The following is a 23,438-nucleotide window of genomic DNA, read 5'->3' as shown; positions in this document are numbered from 1 at the left end:
GGGTCTTTATACAACCTGCGCTCATATTTACTTAAGCCCAGCCCTTATCCAGCCCATTGAACACCCTTACTTGTGACACATAAGACAAGACGACTAAGAGATTTGACATTAATAACAGTGAGGGCGAGATGAAATTTGGATGAATCTTCCATGGAGAAGATTGAAAGATAGGAGAATAAGAAAAATTGAGATGAATATGGCTAGTGTTAGGTTAATAGGATTGTAATCGTCTTTGATACCATGAAGGAAGTCAATTACGTGCCTTTGCATTAGAGCGTGGAGCCAAATATATATAAACTAAGGGAAAATTACTTTAAAAACTCCCAACTATTCGCGGTTTAAATATAAAACTCTCAACTATTGATTATTATTCAAAACTCTCAACTTTAGGCTCATTTTAAATTTAAAGCACTAATGCAATTTTATAACCTGTTTTAACTGGTTATCATTTTGTTAATTTTTTTTTAAAAAAACTTATATTACCTATGTTTGACCATCTTCAACTCCATTCACTGTCTTCTTCACAAATCCATTCCATTTTGTCATGCTCTTTCTCTCAATTTCAGTTTCTCTTTCTTCATTCTTCCTTTAACCTCACATCTTTATTCTTTCCTATTACTTTTTCTCTGGTCTGCAACACATGTGTTCTTAAAATAATCTTCACAAGTACACCACATAACTTTCATAATGTCATAACATCATAACAACACAATGTGTTGATGCAAAAAATGGTTTCTCTTTACAAGATAGCAAAAAATCATAACTTACATTCACAAATCATAACAAAAGATTATTATCATAACATCATAACTTACATGATAGTTTCATGTTCATAACATCATAACATCATAGATTCTAAGTTTAAGTTCTTAAATAATCATAAGTAGATATACACCAAAATGAAGACAAAATACTAGTCATTAGCCTTGATTTGGCAAGTTGATCTTCGTCAAGGGTTGGTGTTAGAATCAACAAGTCTTGCTCCACCCCGTTGTCCTGGCAACTGCATGTATAAGATCACCAAATTAGATTCAACCTTCCATTCAGTAATTATAGCAATATTTAAACATTAAGAGAATTTACATTTTCCACAAGTTCACCATCTTGTGTGGTGATGACACTAAAAACTTTGTGGCATCTGTGCAATATTAAGATAATTAATATTTAGTGGATGGTATTGAAATAGTGAGGTAATGAAAACATTGTAACTTTAATTATTCACCCTTCCTCTACCTATGTTCCTACCCCCTTTTCCTCCTCTAGAATCTACCCCACCTTTTATTGCCCTTTTATTTCTTCCAGTTCTGGTGGGTTATGCTGTAGCTTCTAGGTGTTGTTGTGATTGTGAAATTTGGACAGCAGGAGCTCCATGCTCTATTGTCATGTCTTGTGATGATTTTAGAGGTTGCCCATCCTTCCTACGTCTTCCCATTTTTCTTGGAGGTTGCTCTGGTAGTTTTTGCACAGTAATGGTGTCTTTATGGGGATATCCCATCTTGTTATGCCCCTTAGACATGCATAAGCTACAAGTCATTTCAACTCCATGTGTTGTTAATCTCCCTGGCTTCCTAGGGCTTTCATATGGATCCTTTTTCCTATTCAACCTTGGTCTTCTCGGACCTATTTTAATTGGTGGTGGAGTAGTGGGTTGTCTGATCTTGGCCAGAACCTTTGGCCACCAATTGGTGGGATTGAGCTTGAATAAGCTTTAAGGTAATTCTCTTTTTTTATACAGGGGAGCAATAAAGTCTTCAACTTCTTTATGTAAGAATGAAATGCATGAAATAACATGTCTACATGGTATCCCTATCATATCCCACTTTCTACAACTACACGTCCTAGCTTCAAGGTCCACAGTTATTACATCTCCAAAGAAGCCACTACACTGGAAAACGGTGTTTGTGGATGGAATTGCATCAACATGTTTTGTATTTTCCTTTTTCTAGAAGAGTTGTTTCAACTCATCACCCTTGAATGTTTTATGTCAATGAGCATATATGTGTCTTGCACAGTGTCTATGCTCAGCATTTGGGAAAACCTTAGCAACTCTACTAACAATAGCCTAACATAACAATAAGCAAGACCTTAGTAGTAATCAGTTTTTAACAAAAAAAAATGCAGTAAATAAGGGTAATTTATGTAATAATTAGTAATATAACAATAAAATGCAGTAGTAATCAGTAGTAGGTTTATGAGTAGGTTTTTGGGTTGGGCATTTAATTTAGGAGTAGGTTTTGTGAGCTCTGATGGGCCTTTACATTCCCCTATACTGACTTCAACAACTAAAACCGAAGAGGGCAATTGATGTAACACATACAAGACCAGTGATCTGTTTTCCATTGCTATTTTAGTCAGCTCAAAAGCCCCGGCCTCATCATCAACCTTCCTTAACCCATCCCTCAATGACTGTTCAGGAATCAAATAATTCACATTTTGCTATTTTCTTACCAAGACAACATTTTTCAGCTAACTCTCAAATAAAATCTCATCACAAATCATTAGGATCAAAAGAAAAAGTTCTTCCAAATCCTCCAACATATTCAATTTCACCATTAATTGACTCCTTAAACTTCCCACCATACCAGAATTTCAAGCAAATATTGGAACTCATCTTTAATCAACAAATATCATATGAAACCCTAAATTAATCAATGAAATTTAGAACACAATTAAAACACAAAGAACATACACAACAATTAACAAATGGCATAAACAACATTAAGTATCAAAATTTGAAAATTTTAACAATATAAAGTGGGTAAAAAGCTGTGTGACTTTGAAATTTAAAGAAATGGGTATTTTGCTTTGTTAATTTAGGAGGGAATAAGATTTATTTTAAAAAAAAATTACCTTGTCTTGATGGTGATTAAGCTGCAACATGCATCTACAAGTACTCCACAATAATGGAATTTTGACACTGTAGAAAGAAGTGGGTATTTTGCTTTGTTAATTTAGGAGGGAAGTGAATGGTCGTGTAATAAGGTCAAAGGGCTGAGTTGATTAAGTCATACAGCTGGGTCCCACTACTTCTCTACTAAAACCAATTTATCCGGTTATAAGTCATTTTGGACTTTAAATTTAAAATTGATCTTGTAACACCCTCAGAATAGGTCGAACTTTTGAAAACACTTTTAATGAAAAACATGAACCAAAATCTATTCATGGGAGTGTTACCGCCACATCTATTTCTAAGAAAATAAATGTAAGGCTTAACGACTAAGAAATAACTTAATAACTTTAAATCCAAAAAAGGGTTTTACAACACAAGAAAAGACTGAAACGTAATCTGTATCCATATAAAATTTAAACAATTTAAGGTAAAATTTAAACCGAAATAAGACTCCAATCAACGCTATGTTTCTAGGTGACCCTCACTCCATGATTCCCATGCAACCAATAACCTGCAACATAAGAATGCAAGAAAAACAAGGGAAAACTCCCAAAATCAGAAAATTGAGTAATTCCAACTCCATCCCGTAAAACGATTAAGTTTGAAAATGATTTAAGAAAATAAAATATAATCAAATTGGAGATAATTTTAGAAAATAATATATAGCTAAGTTTAAAAGAAAAACAATTTGAGAAAACAATATATATAATATCACATAAACCAATTTATTAATTTGATAATTAATAATGACAAACACATAATCAATTTTTAATATAAGGGAACGAGAACGCCAGTAGGCCGAGGCTTTACCCCTATACCTACTTCATCAAGAGGTCGTCACCCCAAATAATTCAAGGCCAACAGAATAGTCTCAGGGAACCCTAGTGTACACACCCCTCCTACTTGGATCACAACAAATAGAAGGAAGACCAAACATCGTATCAAGTATCAGAAATAATAATACCTGTCGGCAGCTATACTAACCAAACTGGACAACCTGTTCATCACCCTTATACTTAGATCACAAAAAATATAAGAGCTTCATTTCCCTCGTGTTACACTTTACGTGATTTAATAGATTTTAATAATTAGTTGCGAGCACACAAACATATAATCAAACATACATTATACATTTTATTTTATGATCATAAATTTTTCCCAATAAATATATGTCAGGAATATCCAACTGAAATCTCATTTTCCAAATGACCATTCTAACATCAATTGGTGGCAATAGGAATTAATATCATAAATATTTCTCTTTCAATTTAAACCGTATCTAATTTCGTTATCAAAATAATAATATAAATTTTATCGAAATAAAAATTATAAATTCAAGTTTGACAAAAAAAATAATAGTAAATATAATTTGAGAATATATAAAATATAACATCATATAAAATTATGTCATATAAAATCATGCATTCTATCTAAACACATTAATTATCACTTAGTACATAATACTAACGAGATAGTCTTAATTAGATGGACATTGAGAATTACCTTGTCACGCGCTCCTAGACAACGTAAGCTCCTAGTAATCTCTGTCTACGAATCCGGTGTCTACACGATAAAATAATATATCTCAAATTAATACCCCGATCAACCCATTCAAAATAAATTAAAAGACTCCTTTTTATTTTGTATACTTTATTTAAAAAGAATAATTTTAAACATGTAATTTAAAATTGTAAGAGTAGTATAAAAGAGCAAGGATTTAAATAACATAGTTAAAACTCATTTTATTATAAGATTTAAAAATTGTAAGGGTTAAAAGAAAAGAGAAAATAAAAAAATATAAAGAAATCATGATTATAAAAAAAAAAAAACAAAGGTGGGTTTTGATCCCATGATACCCACGGAAAGAAAGAAGAAAGGGAAGGAAGAGAGAGAAGGAGAAAGGGAGAAGGAAGAAGGAGAAGGTGCCGGCCGGCGGTGGCCGCCGTCACATGCCGATGGTATCCCGGTGACCGCCGTATCGCTGGAAAAGCTAAGGTCAGAATTATTTTTTTTTTCAAATACAAAATGTGTAATTTGGATTGAAATTGGTAGAACAATATTATAAAGAGATGAAATTTCATACCTTTAATATCAATATCTTGTGTTTTCTTGACTGAATTTTAAGCAAATGGGAGATGGAGGAAATAGTTTGTAGGAGAAGAAGGAAGTGTGAGTAATAATGTGAATGAAATTAAGGGTAATTGGTTTAATTTATAGTAGGTAAGTGAGGTTAGTTATAAGATTTATAGGGAGAAGTGGGAAATTATTTGTTAATGGGGAGTTTTTTTTTTTATAATTTAAATTTCTGAAATTTATTTATTTATTTTATTTTATTTTTATATTTTTTTTTAAAAAGAAAACGGATGTTACAGGTCTAAAGTTGGAAGTTTTTAATAATAATCAATAGTTGAGAGTTTTATATTTAAAAATAGTTGGGAGTTTTTAAAGTAATTTTCCCATTAGCTAAAAGTAAGAAAAGTAGCTTAAACTAACTAAATTTTTGACATTTAAGAAACGATATCAACAATAAAAACTAATTATATACAAAATAAACAATTTTCTGGAATATATTTGTGATATATTTTTCTTGTTATGAATTCATGACGAATCATAAATGATGAATGTAAAAGAAATAAGCACGTCGGAGAGACCCTACAATACAATAATAAGAATTAAAATAATGAGTCAGATAAAAAAATATGTATTTTCACAGAAATATTGTATCTACGTTACTTCTACTGTCACATTCACATTATTATTCTTTGTCTTCTTCATGTGAGATTTTATGACTTATATAAGATCCAATAAATACATATATTCAATATTATTTTCTTTAAAAACTAGGTTCCAATATGTTTCCTTCTGTAGAAATGTATAATTCTCCTTGCTATTGGAGTATTCTCATTGCATCATATATAGGAATAATTACAACCTAAATATAGGAGAGAATATCTATATTACCTAAATACAAAAAAAAAATATTACATAATATTCACAAGATAATAGAATGATTATGAGATAATGTTGACATATTATCTATCACATCCCCGCAGTCGAAGCAGGAGGAGGTCAAACACTTAAACTGGATCTGAAGTCTAAAAATAGTTGCCGTGGCAATCCTTTTGTGAAAAAATCTGCATATTGGTATGAAGATGGAACATGAAGAACCTTGATGTGGCCGAGAGCAACTTTATCACAGACAAAATGAATATCCATCTAAATGTGTTTGGTACGTTGATGTTGAACCGGATTACATGACAAGTACACAGCAAATATATTATCACAATATACTAAGGAAGCCCGTTGAACAATGCAATGTAACTCAAGCAATAAAAATTTTGTAACCAACAAATTTCAGCGACCACACTAGCAACACCCCTATATTCGGCTTCGACATTGGATCTAGAAAGAGTAGCGTATCGTTTAGCAGACCAAGAGATAATGTTATCACCCAAATAAATACAGTACCCAGAAGTGGAACGAAGAGTATGAAACTAGTCTCGTAGGAGTAGATCTGTATAAATGAAGGCCATGATCCAAGGTGCCTTTAATATATCGGATAACGCGCTTAAGAGTGTTTAAGTGAGGTTCCCTCGGAACATGCATGAATAGACAGACCTGCTGAACAGCATAAGCGATATCAGGTCTTGTGAAGGTGAGGTACTGAAGTGCACCAGCAAGACTCCGGTAAAGAGATGGATTACTCATAGGTTCACCATTCAAAGCCCCAAGTTTGGACTTAGTATCAACAGGTGTGACAACGGGCTTACATGTTTCCATCTTGGCCCTATGAATAATTTCCCGTGCATATTTTCTCTGACTTAGAAACATAGAATTTTTGTTGCGACTCACAGAGATGCCCAAGAAGTAGCTAAGTTTGCCCAGGTCAGACATTGCAAATTCGAACTTCAAGAGTGCAATTATATCACACTTTAGTTTCTCGGACGAGGCTGTGAGGATTATGTCATTAATCAACATAGAGTAATAGATATGCAACACTTTCATTTTGACGAAAAATAAATAGAGAATTGTCACTATTGCTACATACAAATCCAACCTGTAAGAGATAGTTAGCAAACCGGTGATGCCAAGCTCGAGGAGCTTGTTTAAGACCATAGAGAGACTTACGTAGCTGGCAAACATGTGTAGGAGCGTTGGGGTTGACAAATCCTGGAGGTTGATGCATAAAGACTATTTCTTTAAAATCACCATGAAGAAACACATTTTTCACGTCTAGTTGTTGAATGGGCCAATCCCTCCCCATAGCAATACTCAAAACAGTGCGTATAGTGGCCGGTTTTTACCACAGGGCTAAAAGTCTCATCACAATCAACACCAACCTGTTGCGACTTGCCATTAACAACAAGTCATGCCTTATGTCGCTCCAAATCACCATTTTCTCTATACTTATGTTTAAACACCCACATGCAACGAATGACATTCACCCCATCCGGTCTTGGAACAAGATCCCAGGTGTGCTGTTTAGTAAAAGCATCATGTTCCTCATGCATGGCAGTATTCCAATTATGGTCAAGCATACCTAATTTTGGAATTTTGGGTAAGGGTGAATTAGATTGAACAGATTGGCTTGGTATTTGGGGTTTGGCTTGTAAATCCCACACTTAGCACGAGTGACCATATGGTGAGATGGTTGTGAAGGTGGTCGAGAGGGGATTGATGAAGCCGGACTAGGAGCAGGTGGTGTAATTGGGATCAAGGGAGAAGAAGGTGGACTAGTAGTAGAAGGTGGGCTTGAATTTTCTAATGGGCTAGTAGGTGTTGAGGGTGTTGGATTGTTTAAGGTGGTTGGGCTTGTAGGGGAGATGAGTTGAGTGTTTGAAAGGGTTTGGGTAAGATGTGGTATAAAAAATAATGGATTAATATCAATTTCCATAAAAGTATAATAGGTGTCCCCAAACTGTTGGATGTTTTTGAAGGGGAAGTGTTCTTCAACAAAAGTGACATGTCGGGATATAATTATATTGTTGGAGGATAGGTCGTAGCACAAATAATCCCGATAATTAGAAGGAAAACCTAGGAACACACACTGTTTGGACCTTGGTGCAAGCTTATGGGGGCAACCGAACTTAAATTTGTGTAGCAAAGGCAACCAAAAATACGAAGATGGTCATATGTAGGAGTTCTACGGAATAAAATGTAGGTTGGGGTGCGATTTTGTATGGTGGTTAAAGGCAAAATGTTTAGAATATATGCAACCATATGTACCGCATAAACCCAAAAGGTGGATGGAAGCGAGGCATGAAAAAGCATGGTACGAAACATATTATAAATAGTGCGAATGATTCTTTCGGCTTTGCCATTTTGTGGTGAAGTATTTGGGCAAGAGAAACGAAAGACCATACTATTAGTAGCACAAAATTTGTGAACAGGAGTATTAATTCGCGACCATTATTGCTTTGAAAAGTTTTAATGTTCTTTTCAAATTGAGTTTTAACATATGCTTGGAAAGAGAGAAAAACATCATAGACTTGAGATTTATATTTGGTAGGAAACACCCAAAGAAAATGAGTGAAATCATCAACCAACACAAGATAGTATTTATGACCCAATTTGCTAGAGATAGGAGATGTCCATAAATCCGCATGTATAATGTCAAACAGAGCAAAAGTACTAGTAGTAGATGACTTAAAAGGAAGTCGTACATGTTTTCTTAGTGGACAAGAATAGCAAAATGAGAACTATTTCTCTTATTACAACGAATTTAATTTTTGTTTCGAAGAATATCAAAAACTAGTTCGCCGGGATGTCCAAGTCTATGATGCCAAACAGAAGGAGAAATTGTGGCAAGAGACAGTTGACTATTGCTATGATGACCGGAATAAGGTGATGAAAAGGATAGAGGTCCCCCACACTATTGCACCGAGTTAGAGTAGTCCCCGAAAGAAGGTCCTTTACAGAAAAACCAAGAGGCTCAAACTCAACAGATACAGAATTGTCAGGTGTAAATTTTCTAACAGATATTAAATTTTTAATAATGTTAGGAGCATATAGGACATTCTTAAGGTTGAAAGGTGGGTTAGGTGAGGGAGTGGTTGTAGTACCATAGCCATATATTGGAATATGTTTACCATCACCAACATAAGTAAATTGAGGAGTGCTCAAATTAAACAGTTTAGAGAATACCCGAGTCACGAGTCACGTGGAAAGTCGCACTGATATCAATGTACCAACCATTGTCAAGGGGTTGATACTCACAGAACTATATTCTTCACTAAGCTCCGTAGGAGACATAAAAGGGCTGTGTTGAGAAGGAAGGGTACCCCGCATTATAGGAGTGGTGTTGTTGCTGCTGGGCTTTCTGTTAGGATGACCATGGACCTAGAATGGAGCCTTGCTGTGGGCCGCGGTATATGGGTTGAAGGGCTATTGGTCCAATTGGATGCGGACATGGTGGTGAAGCCTACTATCCCTGTGGGATTGGTGCCCATCCATAAGCCCATTGAAGAGCATGATGCTTCTCATTATTCTTCCCTCTTCCACGTGGTTTACCATATTTAGCACCGTTGTGATTGCCTTTGCTTCTCCCACGAGTGCCATCGTGGTTGCTACCCCGTTATTGAATGGGTGGCTGTGTTGAGGTGGAAGAGGTGGTAGAGCCATCAAAATGTTGGGTGACAAGAGCATGTGCCCAATTTTCTTCTTGTTTATTGAGTCGAGTCTCCTCTAGTAGGAACATTGAGCGGGCTTTATTGAATCTTGGAGTGGGTTCAGATTGCGAGATTATAGCGGCCACAGTATCAAATTGACCCGGTGGGAGTCCTGTAGTTATTTGCATAATCATCTTGCGTTCGGATACTAGGCAATCAACGTTGACTAATTGATCTGCAAGAAGCTTGATATGTTTGCAAAAACAGACATATATGCAAAGTGTTCAAGTTTTGGCTCATTAAATTGTTTTTCCAGTATGGCCCTAGTGTGCTTATTTTCGCGGAAGACCTCTTGGAGCCGAGTCCATAATTCAAGAGTCGTGGCACTTGGTTTTATGATAGTATGTATGAGATCTTTAGAAATAGTGCAGTAAATATATTATTTCACAACAACATTTAATCTCTTCCATATTGTCTTATCAATGTTGGATGGTTGAGAAGCTTTAGGATCGATGTGATCGATCACATTGAAGGCACAAGCAGTGATTTGAAAAAGTTCAACCCATGTAGCATAATGGCCTTCCTCTTGATTGAGATTAACACTAACATGGTTTTTGATGTTGGAGACGGCGAAGGCCAGGTGGAATGTGGTGGAGGAAGGAGGGGTAGCATGTTCAGTAGCCATGAAAATGGGTATGTGAAGAAGAAGAAAGCTGGAAAGGAGATGGTGCGCACGACTAGATTCCAAAAAGGATTATAGGGTTTGAAAAAGAGAGGAAAAGAAACCCTAGAGAGAATCTGATACCATGTAGAAATGTGTAATTCTCCTTGCCATTGGAGTATTCTCATTGCATCATATATAGGAATAATTACAATCTAAATATAGGAGAGAATATCTCTATTACCTAAAATACACAAAGAATATATTACATAATATTCACAAGATAATATAATGATTATGAGATGATATTGACATGGAGTATTATCTATCACCTTCTATCATTTTGTATTTCTTGTTGCATATGGGTGTTAGATGATAGGTTCCAATAACGTTTTTTTCATATTAGTTTTGTTAATCGTAAAGGCAATACTCTAGCTCATCCTCTTGCTAGATGGGAGTCCGAGGATGCTTATGAACGAATTTGTATGACTTCATTTCTCCATGGTCTTAGCAACTTGGCGAACATTGATTTAATATAATTTACAATTTCTCCTTAAAAAAGTAAAAATACATATTCTTAATACATGAGGACATTTTGTATTTTCTTCCATCATTTTAGGTTCCAATATGTTTCCTTGTATCTTTTTGTATTTCTTATTGTTCTTTGTATTTTGACTATCTTAAAATATTTTCACATTATGTGTTAAAAGTGTTTATAGATTATTTGATTCAAAATATTTTTTATTAAGTGACTTCTTAAATTTATATATGAATGGATATGATGAAAACCAAAATTGTTAAGTTTAATAAGAATCAAAGTGTTAAGAAAAGAAATAAAATGAATACAAATGAATCAATCTAATTTATCAAGTCTTATATAATTATGTAGCGCTAAAGTAACACTTTTGAATGTTAAACCAAATTATTTTTATAAAATGATAAAAGATAAAATTTTTTAAAAGTAAATAATCAAAAATGTAAAGGTGCAATACCTTTGTATTCTCCAATAGAAGTCACTAAAATCTCAATATAATTCTAATAATTAATTAGTCATCGTCTAAGTAAGAAAACATGTTGATATATAAAAAAATTATATAATTCTAATTAGACACTCAAATCTCAATTAATTGATGAGTCGAGGTAGAAAGACAACTTTTGCAATTATGCGTAGCTGTGGGAGAACAAGAGTTAGTCCAGTTTTAGTGTGTGAACGATTTTTATCTTAATTGAAAAGTAAATATTATTTTTTAAAAAAAAATTAAAATTGATTTTCATCCCATCTTCTTCTCTTACCCTACTATATATATATATATATATATATATATATATATATATATATATATATATATATATATATATATATATATATATATATATATATCACCATGACCATTTCTTGTAGGTAAAGCATTATTAATAAAGTCAAAAATTCACATGCAATTCAACAAATAGTCCATTTATTATATTTGACTTTTAGACTTTAAACTAACTTTTTATGTCCATGAGGTAACTTTAAAAACTCAATGTTTTATTATTTTAAATAAATTATTTTTGAAGAAGCAAAATATGTGCTCTCTTCATCTCCATGAATTTGTTAACATTTTTTTTTTCTAATTTGTTCCTTTTACTTTACAATATTTTTATTTTTTTTAATATTTTCACTACTTTCTTTAATTATTATGGATATAATTTTTTTTCTTTTTTTTCACTTGTAATTTTATCTGCACAATTTAATTGATCCAACTATTTTTAATATTTTGTGCAGAAGATCAGTGTTGCTTAATATAGAAGGCACATTAAGTAATAAAAGTAGTACTTAAAAGATCTAATTTATAAATAATATATATTGGAATACAAGATTTTCTATAAAAAAGGAAGAAAATGTGAAACCTAATTTTCAGCAGTCAAATAGACTATAATAAAATCATCAATCAGCACATGATTTTGCAATATCATAAATTAATAAAGGGTTCTTGACTCTTGTATATCAAAATTCAGAAAATCACATAATCATATCGTATCCATACTTTATTTTAAGTGAATTATTTAGCATTATGTTTGAATAAAACGATATTTACATTTAGCCTTTGGTATGAGCAAGTATAATAAAGGATATTCTCACCAATTCAAATTTTCCATTTGATTTTATTGCCACTATCTATCGACTATTTATTATTTTTATTTTATTCTTAATCTAAATGTCAAAATATAAATATGTTCAATAAAAATCATGTTTAATTTGTTTCAAAGTAATTTTATTAATATTTATTTTTTATAATTTTTTTTACACACAATTGGAGATATTTAGGATTAATTAGTGCATTGGATAGAGTGTAGATCAAATGAAACAATTAGCGTGAATTGGAGGGAGTTCTATATTTTGGAGTTTAAACCACCAACTTAAATCATTGTTTTAATTGGTCACTTACAAAGTATAAAATTTAATAAGCAACTATGGAATTTTCAAAATAAAATATTCATTTTTTTTATGTGGATATAAGAATAATGGTTAATTTATTGCGTAAGACTAATTATTAATTAATTAATTCAGCAAGTGTGATAAAGAAATCCAATTTATGGATAGTTTTCTTTCACAAATTAAAGAAAAGACAAAAAAACCTAAAAAAAAAAATAAAAATAAATTAAGGCTTCTTAAAAACACCACCAGCAAGCAAAGCAGCATCCATGACAAGTTGAATGATATGAATAACATCGTTAGCATCACATGTACTGCCCTTAAAGCTATGTGCTCCTGCTGCCTTGAAGCTTTCCATGCATTTTAATAGCTTTTGGCTGCACTCTTGGCTTAGATAATTATCTGCATTAATTAAATTTATTCACCATTACTTTTAACACTAATTATAACATTTTATATTTTTTAAATAAGTGTAGATCGAAGGAAGGAGAAGACTAGAAAAAAGATAGTGAAAATCGAAATTATAACTTTACATGATGAGAAAAAAAATATATAATTTAACAGAAATAAGATCTGATTTTCTACTTTCTCTATTCGTTCAACTGAAACTAATAAAATATATTGATATAACTATAATAATAATAATAATAATATTAATAATAGGGAAACAAGTTTAGGTATGCCAAACCCAAGCTTTTCATTATAATTTTTATACTAGGATATTCAAAGGTCATGATTTGCTTGTCAAAGACAAAGTACCAATTGCTTTGTCATCCTTACTTGCTTCTTATGAAAGAAAAAAATAAAAATCAAAAATAGCCAATATTCGCCATTTTTTTATTAGAATTACAAAATTGCCCTTGATTACATTTTCCATATAATACTCTATACCACTACTATATCTACAAATATATATATATATATATATATATATATATATATATATATATATATATATATATATATATATATATATATATATAAAACCACTTACATTAAAAAATGTTGTGGATTCAAAGCTTATGAACAAGAAACTCAGTCTAAAAATGACAATTTGAGTTAAATTATGATATTTTTGGTTTATATATATATATATATATATATATATATATATATATATATATATATATATATATATATATATATATATATATATATATATATATATATATATATTTTAATTAATAATTAGTTGTAATCAATAATGATTTTAGTTTAACTAATAATAATTTATTTTAGCATGAAATAATTGATAGAAATTAATTAATAATATTAGTTTAATTAATTATAATATTTATATTAGTTGAGTAATTATTTATTAAATAATTAGGTTCTTATGTTGTTATATTATTATGAAATTATGTAGTAATATGATTGGTAACTAAGACAGAGTCAAGGGTTTCTTTAGAGATCTAATATCTGGCAACAGCTCTAGATCTACGTTTTTGAGAAGGGACCCTCAGAGAGGGGCGCTAATGTGTCAGCCTGCCGTGCTAGGTAGGAGCAGGCAGTCAGACATAGTCAGGCCCAACGGTATTGCACCTTACACCAGGTGCATAAACTTTTGGATGGCTTAATGAGCGCATATAGTTATTTTGGGTCCAATTCTGAAGTGTCGTACTAGAAAAAAGACGTCGGAAGCCAACATCAGAGAAAGATATATCTAATGGGTAGTACAAAGTGTTGTTAGCTATTGCTTTGGACTAGTTGCCATGTATTATGGATCTTCACATTATTTCAAATTCTCGTTTATAGACTGAAATCCTTGTTTCTAAGCTTTGAATCTACAAAGTTTTTGAAAGTACGTTTTTTTATATTTGGAGAGTAGTGTGATAGAGTGGTATGAAAGTATTTATAAGAAAAATTATAGCTTAAAACATTTTCGTAATTTCAATAAAAAAAAGTAGCGACACAATAAAAAGGTAGCGACATTTAAAAAGCAGAAAAATTAATAGTTTTAGTCATTAATATATATAGTTGGCATTTTCTAACATGTACTAAAGAACTACATATAGTCTATAAATACATGGTTATGTCATGTATATGTAAAATAAATTCACAACGTAGAAATTTAAATTGGGCCTCAATTGAATCTATTAATACACATGAGACATAACCTCCCATCCCCACATGCCTTTCTTTATAAATTTGGCCGATTCCCTTCATTATTTTTCCTCTATTATATATCTTAAAATTTTAACAATCAGCTTTTTTTAATATGATGAAAATTCAGATATTTAACTTTTTTTTTTTTTACTTCTTTTTCAAACAACTTCAAACATAAGATTAAGAAATAGGCTATCTATTTCTTTTATAAAAATATAATAAAGAGAAACCTAATTCGTTTGACCTATACATCTAAGAAAACTCCTCCATTTAAACTAATTACCGTCTCACATTTTACTTAAATATACTTTCTATTTGATATTTTTATTTTTCATTTTAGTTGGTTTCATTTGTTCCTGAAAATTATTTTTATTTATATCATATTTTTTGGACATAATTAGTCTTAGTTACTCTAATTTTAATATTTTATTAATGCTTATTGTCCCTATATATTTTCCAATATTTTTATTTTAACATATTTATAATGCATATTGTCCTCACATATTTTTTATTAACTATATCTTAACGTTTTTAATATTTATGATTCCCGTATTAATTATTTCCACTAATTTTTTAAAAAATATTTTTTAATTCTTATGATCTCCACTTTATCTCTAACTTTAATATTCATAAAATAATACCTACCGTCAAAAATATTTAACACTTCTTAATTTACGTAAATTTTCTTTATGAGATCAGCAAATAGAAATGGAGCAAGTAGTAGCTAGTGTTATACCACACATTATAGTAACCATATTGACCGGATGAGGGAGATTCATTCTTTTTATATAACCAGGTTCTATACAGCTTAGGCCTTTTAGAGTATTTCAAAATATAACCTCTTAATTCCATAGCTATTGCCGGATATTGCGGCTCTGCATTGGAGATCCACTGCTACAGTGTTACAACTCCAACTGTTAAGCAAACGACTCAAACGAAAACTTAAATTATTGATTGAGACGTCAAAATATGTTATATATTTTAACATGAACCTCACATAAAATGATAAAAACCCTTGGGTTAGAAGTATGGATTCAGCACAGACCCTCCTAATTTTTAGGGTGAAATATTACACATGAATTTAAGTGGTGGTTGATGAGTTTTGAACCAATGACCTCTTGTCACGGTGACTCTGACCGAAAGCTTAAGATGATGGTTGAAACCTAAAATAAATCATATACTCTAAGAATACTCATTATACTTAGTGTAGGAAAGTATATATTTAGAGAATATTTGTAATTATTCTTTAGTATCCTTTTTTATTTGTTTCCTAGATTAGCTCTCGTACTCTTTTATAAATAGGAGCTTAGTCTCTCATCATCACTTAATACAAATAGTATTCATAAATCCAAAATTTCGCATTCGTAAAATCTTCATGGTATCAAAGCTGACGGTTTAAATCTAGGATTCGACAACCAATCTCGGTTCTCATTATCTACCTAGTTATCTCATTTACAATGGAGAAGATCGAGAGTTCTTCTGCAGAAACTAAACCAAAACCAGTGTTGCGACCACAAAGGTTTGACAACAAGTGGCTCCGATCATATACCGGACTTATGTTTTCGGCACCAAAACTTAAACAAAACCCAAGAACCACAGAACCACAGAACCCTCAAACAGATCTCACCACGAAAATAGTGGCTTACTATGTATCCTTACTATTGGTCGGAAATAATTTATGCACTCCGGCGTGATTGGTGGAGTGAGTTAGAGAAGCAAACTACTGCAAACAAGGCTCCGGTTAACCGAGCTGGCAGCCAATCAACACTCGCCGGTGCACCATTACCACCAAGAAAGGGGTATCTTGCTTGGAATGGGCAAGAGACAATGATCGAAAAAACATCAGCAAGTTAGAGGAAACATGCGAAAAAGAAAAGTCTAAATTAAGGGAGCCTTATTTGACTCAATTCCATCTAATTCTTTTTATAAGGAGGCAGCGGGAGGTATCTTAAAAGGAGTGGGTCACTCAAACCTAATAACCCACAACAACTTAATACCCGCAAGCCTTCCCTAACCGGATCTCCGTATGACCCGTGAACAAATTTCGCTCTCAACCCAAGGATTGCGTGATAATTCAAAGATATTCACACCTTTTTTTCGCCTAATTTCATAAAAAAATTGGGCCTTAAATGTAACCGAACCCAATCCCCTTGGATTTTCGATTGCGGGGCAACCGACACCATGACTTATGACCCTTTCGATATTTTTTCTCCTACTCTTGCAAATAGAACTCATATTCAAACGACCAATGGGGAGTGTTGGTGTTACTCAAGCTGGGAGTGTTAATATTTCTTTCTCTATTCATTTAAAAAATTGTCTCCACATTCCTAGTCTATCTCATAAATTACTATCTATTAGCCAATTGACTAAAGAACTTAATTGTACTGTTTTGTTGACTTCTGATAGTTGTATTGTGCAGGATACTCAGACTGGGAAAATCATTGGACGTGGTATTGAACGAGGAGGTTTGTACTATGTGGATGAGACAACTCAACAAAGTCAAGCTATGCTTACTCATGGGTCCCCGGCTCATCAACTCTGGACATGGCACCGCGCTTAGGTCATCCTTCTCTACCTTATTTAAAACATTTATTCCCTTCACTTAAAAATACAGTTATGTCCTTAGATTGTGAATCTTGTGTCTTAGCGAAAAGCCATAAACACTCATACTTGCCTAGTGTTTCTCGTTCTACTAGTCCGTTTTCTTTAATACATTCTGATGTGTGGGGGCCTGCTTCTGTTTCTGCTACTCATAATTTTTCTTATTATGTTTTGTTTATGGATGACTGTACTCGTATGAATCGGGTGTATTTTCTGAAACACAAATATGAAGTTTTTTCAGTTTTTGTTACCTTTTATAATATGCTTCAAACTCAATTTCATGCTAAACCACAAATACTACGTTCTGATTATGGGGTGAATACATTAATTCAGCCATAAAACAATTTCTATCAGACCATGGGATGCTCCAACAAACTTCTTGCCCTGACACACCACAACAAAAGGGAATTGCTAAACGCAAAAACCGAACCTTACTTGAAATCACCCATGCTCTTTTGATAGAGTCCCATGCTCCAACTTATTTTTGGCCGGAAGCAAGTGCTACAGCCACTTATCTCACCAACTGTCTCCCTTCAAAACCTTTAAAATACAAAACTCCCCTTGAAACCTTGGGATCCTTTGTATCTCTTCCCTCTTCTCATTCCTTACCACCTCGGATCTTTGGGTGTGTTGTTTATGTTCATCTTTCCAAACAAAACAGAACCAAACTTAAACCTCGGGTAATCAAATGTGTTTCTCTGGGATATGGGGTAAATCAAAAGGGATATCGATGTTTTGATCCTCTACAAAATCAGATGTATACTACCATGGATTGCAACTTCTTTGAACAATCCTACTACTATACCCAGGCTGGTCCTCAGGGGGATGCCGTTAGTGATGACCTGAGCTGGATAATACACCCAGTTATGATTGATTCGGATCCAAAAGAGCACGTAGGTGAGACTACCGATGTAGTCTCTGAAGTCATAGTATCTCCTCTTCAGTCAACTCCAGTCCCTTCTGATGAGCATCCAACTGAACAAGAGGTAACACCTGAACCCTTGATTGATATATCTAATGATGATGTGCCTAGTGTTAATATTCCCAACATATATGAGCTACCTCCCAGAAGCATAAGAGGTGTCCCTCCTAAGAGGTATGATCCGGAGTTTGAGTCTTAACGATCTCGGCATCCTCCTAACCGAAGAAGTAATGAAAACTTATTGCAGACAACAATTGCCTTTAACACCTCCTTGTATTCCAATGTTCTTCCAAAAACCACCGAAAAGGCTCTCCAAGATCCAAAGTGGAAGAAAGCCATGGAAGAAGAAATCACTACTCTCGAAAAGAATAAAACATAGGAATTATGCACTCCACCAAGAGGAAAGAAAATATTTGGATGTAAATGGGTGTTTACAATCAAATATCATGCAGATGGCACTGTTGAGAGATACAAAGCTCTACTTGTAGCCAAAGGCTACACACAAAGTTATGGGGTTGACTACTCCAAAACCATCTCTTCTGTTGCCAAGATTGACACCATCCATGTCTTTTTCTCTATAGCAACAAACAAAGATTGGTCACTATACCAGTTTGGAGTGAAGAATGCCTTTCTACATGGGCAGATTGTGGAGGAAGTTTACATGAAAGCTCCACCTGGGTTCTTAGAAGGGTATGGTCAAGGTGAGGGGCGCAAGGTCAAGAAAACATTATATGGTCTGAAACAATCACCTAGGGCATGGTTTGGAAGATTCACTACAACTATGAAAAGGTTTGGCTATGAACAGTGTAACTCCGACCACACTCTATTCCTCAAGAAGAATAATGGTCGAATCACATGTCTCATTATCTATGTAGACGATATGGTCATCACTGAAGATGATGCAATGGAGATTAGTAATCTTAAGAGACAGTTGTTCCTTGAATTCGAGATGAAAGATTTGGGTAATTTGGAGTACTTCCTTGGGATAGAATTCCTCAGGTCAAAGACAGGGATCTTTATCAACCAACAAAAGTATATTTTTGATCTCCTAGCTAAAATAGGAATGCTAGATTGCAAGCCGGCAGAGAAACCTATTGTGACTAATCACAGGCTTCAAATGATTGATGGAGCTAAAATGACAGACAAAGATCAATACCGGAGGATGGTGAGAAAGCTCATTTACCTTTCATACACTAGCCAAACATTGTCTATGCTATGAGTGTAGTTAGTAGATTCATGTATCTCTCACAAATGCAACACATGACATCAGTTATAAGGATATTGAGATACTTAAAGGGAACCAGTAGTAGGGGGATTCTCTTTAAGGCAAATAAGCACTTAGATCTTGTGGCCTTTACTGATGCAGACTGGGCTGGAGATCAGGATGACAGGAAGTCTACTTCTGGGTACTTTACTCTACTAGGTGGTAATCTGGTCACTTGGAAGAGTAAAAAGCAAAAGGTGGTTGCCTTATCCGGTGTCGAAGCTGAATTCAGAGGAATAGCCAAAGGAGTTATCGAAATTCTCTAGGTCAGGAAACTTCTACGTGAACTAAACTTAGGGCAAAGAGAGGCATGTAACCTATATTATGACAATAAAGCAGCCACTAGCATCTCTGAGAATCCAGTTCAACATGACCGAACTAAGCATGTCGAGATTGACAGACATTTCATAAAGGAGAAGTTGGAAAAGAAGATCATCATGTCTTCCTTTTATCAGATCAAAAGATCAACTTGCTGATATTCTCACAAAAGTTGTGGATCTGAAACTTTTAGTACTGCTCTGTGCAAGTTAGGCATTGGTGACCCTACGACCTAACTTGAGGGGGAATGTAGGAAAGTGTATATTTAGAGCATATTTGTAATGATTCTTTATTACCCTTTTTTATTTGTTTCTTAGATTAGCTCTAGTACTCTTGTATAAATAGGAGCTTAGTCTCTCATTATCAGTTAATACAAACAGTATTCATAAACCCTAAATTCTGCATTCTTAAAATCTTCACTTAGAAGCTGGGCTATCTCTTCGAAAAATTAATTAAAGGACTTCTAAAAACTTAAGGTGTATGAACAATATAAACACTCCTTTTATTTTTTTATTGTTGATATTTGAACAAGTATATAAAAAACACTATAGCTCATATTACTTAGCAAAAAAGTAAATTATATATGATTTTAATTTAAGTTAATATCCTTGAACATAAAAATAACTTTTTTAATTCCTACAAATTTAAGATTCTAAACAGTAGCCCGCTTAACCCTTGGCAATCAACTGCCATGCTTAAACATATACATTAGAGCCTTTCGCAGATTTCAAGTATGATATTTTCTACCAAATTTTGTCGCCAAGCTAATTGCTTTTATAGATCAAAATCACCTAAGACAAAAAAAATTTCGTGCATCATGCATATTGCGCATATAACTTTGAAGAAAACGTTTGCCTGACACAGCTACACAAGACTAAGTAGGCCCCTTTTTGTGAAAAATACACAGCACTAAAAATAATGGATCGCCTAGCACATTAGCCCATAAGGCTTAATTTTTATTTGACACGATACTACACGATACAATACGATACGTTCTAAGTTCAAGTATAATATGATACAATACGATACGTTCTAAGTTCAAGTACAATAGTGCCTTATTGCCTAACCTTATATATACCAATGTATACAAATAATTTGCAAATAAAATTAGTAAGTCAAGTTATTTTTGAATCATGCAATTAAGATGAAAGATTCTTGATTTCCATTACCAAAAAGTATTGAATATAGATGCATCATGCATGAGTGCATGACAGGATGAGTAGGTAGTACACTTATTCAAGACTTAAAAAATAATGCAAGAATGCTTTCACTTTATGAAGAATCCCATTTTGAGGAGTGACTAGAATTGCAATAGATAAGTGCTTATAAAAAAAATGTATTTAATTTATATTTAAGAGATTGCAACATTTTTATTTTAGGTAGTGTTCTTTTACTTATTTTTTAGTTTTTAATTATATATCTTTTTTTACTCTAATTTTTAATTCTATTTAGACAATTGAATAGTCTATACCAATTTCATAATACTCATCAAAATCATAATTTTTTACCCTAATTATGATGTAAATTATTGAAAATAGTCATTGAACCTACCCCTTAAAATCTTGTTAACAAAATTGCATAGATAAAATAAAAATCATAATGTGTACCCTAATTATGATGTAAATTATTGAAAATAGTCATTGAAACTACCCTTTAAAATCTTGTAAACTAAATTTTAGTAATTTATATAATTACCACAACTAGAATTATACATTCAAATGTTAGACGGATAATTTTAAATATAATATCTCTTATATAATTAATTTAAATTTTTATATGCACATAAATATCTTTTTGAGATTAGTTGAGTCATGGTCAATTTCATTGAAAATTAAAAATTCTAACTTTATTAATTAATATTATAAATATTAAAATTAAAGGTTAAATTTGATGAAAACAATGAACTTACTGCCTTTAGCTTGAACACACATGTCATGCTTCATACAACAAGCATCAAGCCCATCACATGGTAGCTCACCAGGACACCCACTGTACAGAAGTCCACAATATTTTCCATACCTCAAAAATGGTGGCACTGTAATTTTTCAAAGCATACAATTCTCATAATTAATAATATTTCACTACCTATCATAAAATTAAATTACCTAAAATCATACTTCCTCTGAAATACTCATACTTTATTTTGACATGTATAAAAATGTCACTATCAGTAGCAATCAGTGTCACATGGTTCACTAATCGCGAATCGAAATAAGCGAATAATAATCGATTTAGCGAATCGTGAATTCAAAAGACGCACTAGCTATCGAATTATGTTTCACTGGTAGCAAGTATAATATAACGTCGTAATTAGTAAAATATAAAAACAAATAATTCACCTGAACAAAATTCAGATTCACATTTCCTACTGCATTCTTTACCCTGCAATAACAAATTTAGCCAATTTCAACACATTTGTAGGATCAGATCCAAATTTTCTTTACAAAAATGCTATCATAAATTATTGGGCCGATTAACCGAAATCAAATATGATCTAACCTCGACTTGATCCAAAAATTACCCATATATAAAAATAAAATAATTTGTTGAATTGAGATACCCAAAACCCACCCAAACAACCCGAAAGTACATTATGTTAAATCTATCCGGCTATTATATGTCACACAATTTAATATTAACGAGTAATTTGTATATAAATTATGAAAGAGAGATATAGAAAAATGAAAAAAAAGGAGGGATTTACCAGTTGGAGGCTAACACCTGTTTTCTGAACACCAATATTAAGAGCATTAACTGAGATGCCAAGGAAATTGATGAGAGAAATAATAAAAATAAAAAGAAAAGGAAAAGAAACTAATTTCAAGGTAGGCATAATTGCTAACAGGAATGAAAGAGGAAGAATGAAAGAAATTGAGGGAAGCTCTAACTTTAAACCAACTGAAAAGAGGTGTGGTTCTTCATGAATGGCTCTGATTTATTGGTACTGCGTTAAGTCAGGAAGAGAGAATTACTTACTCTATTTGTCTTTGTGTTGCTCGTGACATGATTTTGGGAGCATTAAAATAAAGCCATTTAAACTTAACACCCAACTGTGTTTCAAATTTAGTCCTTTGGTAATCGACTTTTATATTTGTTTTTTTTGGTTGTTTTTGATTTTTATTTTGTGAAATAGTTAAAAAGGTGTTTGGTAAATAGTTATTAAATTGGCTAAAAAATTAAGTTTTAAGCTAAAATAGAAAAGCTATATTTCAGTAAGCTTTTTTGTTGATTTTTGACTTGTTAGTTTACTTTTTCTTTAATAAACAACCAACAACCATATTTACCAAATATCTCAATAAACAACTGGCTTTTTCAGCTTGCTTAAAAGCCAACAAAAACGACCAATATTTTCAATTGGTCAAATAAGCCAATTTAAAAAGCCAATAGCCAATTGTCAAACACCCCTAGTGTTCATTCGGGCCATCAGAACGATTTTAGATCACATGTTTCGGGACAGTTTAAAATTGTGTCTTATGCTCATGTTGATTTTTATATTATTTTAGATTCATTGTGAAGTCGGGTCAATTCGAGTTCAGTTAGTATTTATCTCAATCATTTTTAAGTAGTATTTTTATTTTTAATCTACAAGCTATAACATGGTTAAGTTAGATTTTGTTTGATTTGTCTCAATAAAAAGATTATTGATATCAAT

The 23,438-nt window shown here is 32.6% G+C and overlaps 2 protein-coding genes across 2 annotated transcripts; both read right to left on the bottom strand.

Annotated features, from left to right (window-relative positions):
- Nucleotides 1-9,464: 9,464 nt before the first annotated feature.
- On the bottom strand, nt 9,465-10,183 carry LOC130823371 (uncharacterized). The gene is made up of 2 exons (XM_057687991.1): nt 9,953-10,183; nt 9,465-9,743 (listed from the first exon to the last, which is right to left on the bottom strand). The coding sequence occupies exons 1-2, from the start codon at nt 10,181-10,183 to the stop codon at nt 9,465-9,467; spliced, it is 510 nt and encodes a 169-aa protein (XP_057543974.1).
- A 2,504-nt stretch (nt 10,184-12,687) lies between these two features.
- On the bottom strand, nt 12,688-22,859 carry LOC130824471 (phospholipase A2-alpha). Its single transcript, XM_057689498.1, has 4 exons — nt 22,491-22,859; nt 22,126-22,168; nt 21,696-21,821; nt 12,688-12,977 (listed from the first exon to the last, which is right to left on the bottom strand). The coding sequence occupies exons 1-4, from the start codon at nt 22,617-22,619 to the stop codon at nt 12,802-12,804; spliced, it is 474 nt and encodes a 157-aa protein (XP_057545481.1). The 5' UTR covers nt 22,620-22,859; the 3' UTR covers nt 12,688-12,801.
- Nucleotides 22,860-23,438: the final 579 nt, after the last annotated feature.

This window comes from Amaranthus tricolor, chromosome 9 (assembly GCF_026212465.1).
Source record: "Amaranthus tricolor cultivar Red isolate AtriRed21 chromosome 9, ASM2621246v1, whole genome shotgun sequence".
Classification (NCBI taxonomy): domain Eukaryota; kingdom Viridiplantae; phylum Streptophyta; class Magnoliopsida; order Caryophyllales; family Amaranthaceae; genus Amaranthus; species Amaranthus tricolor.
This window is presented reverse-complemented; position numbering and strand designations above follow the sequence as displayed.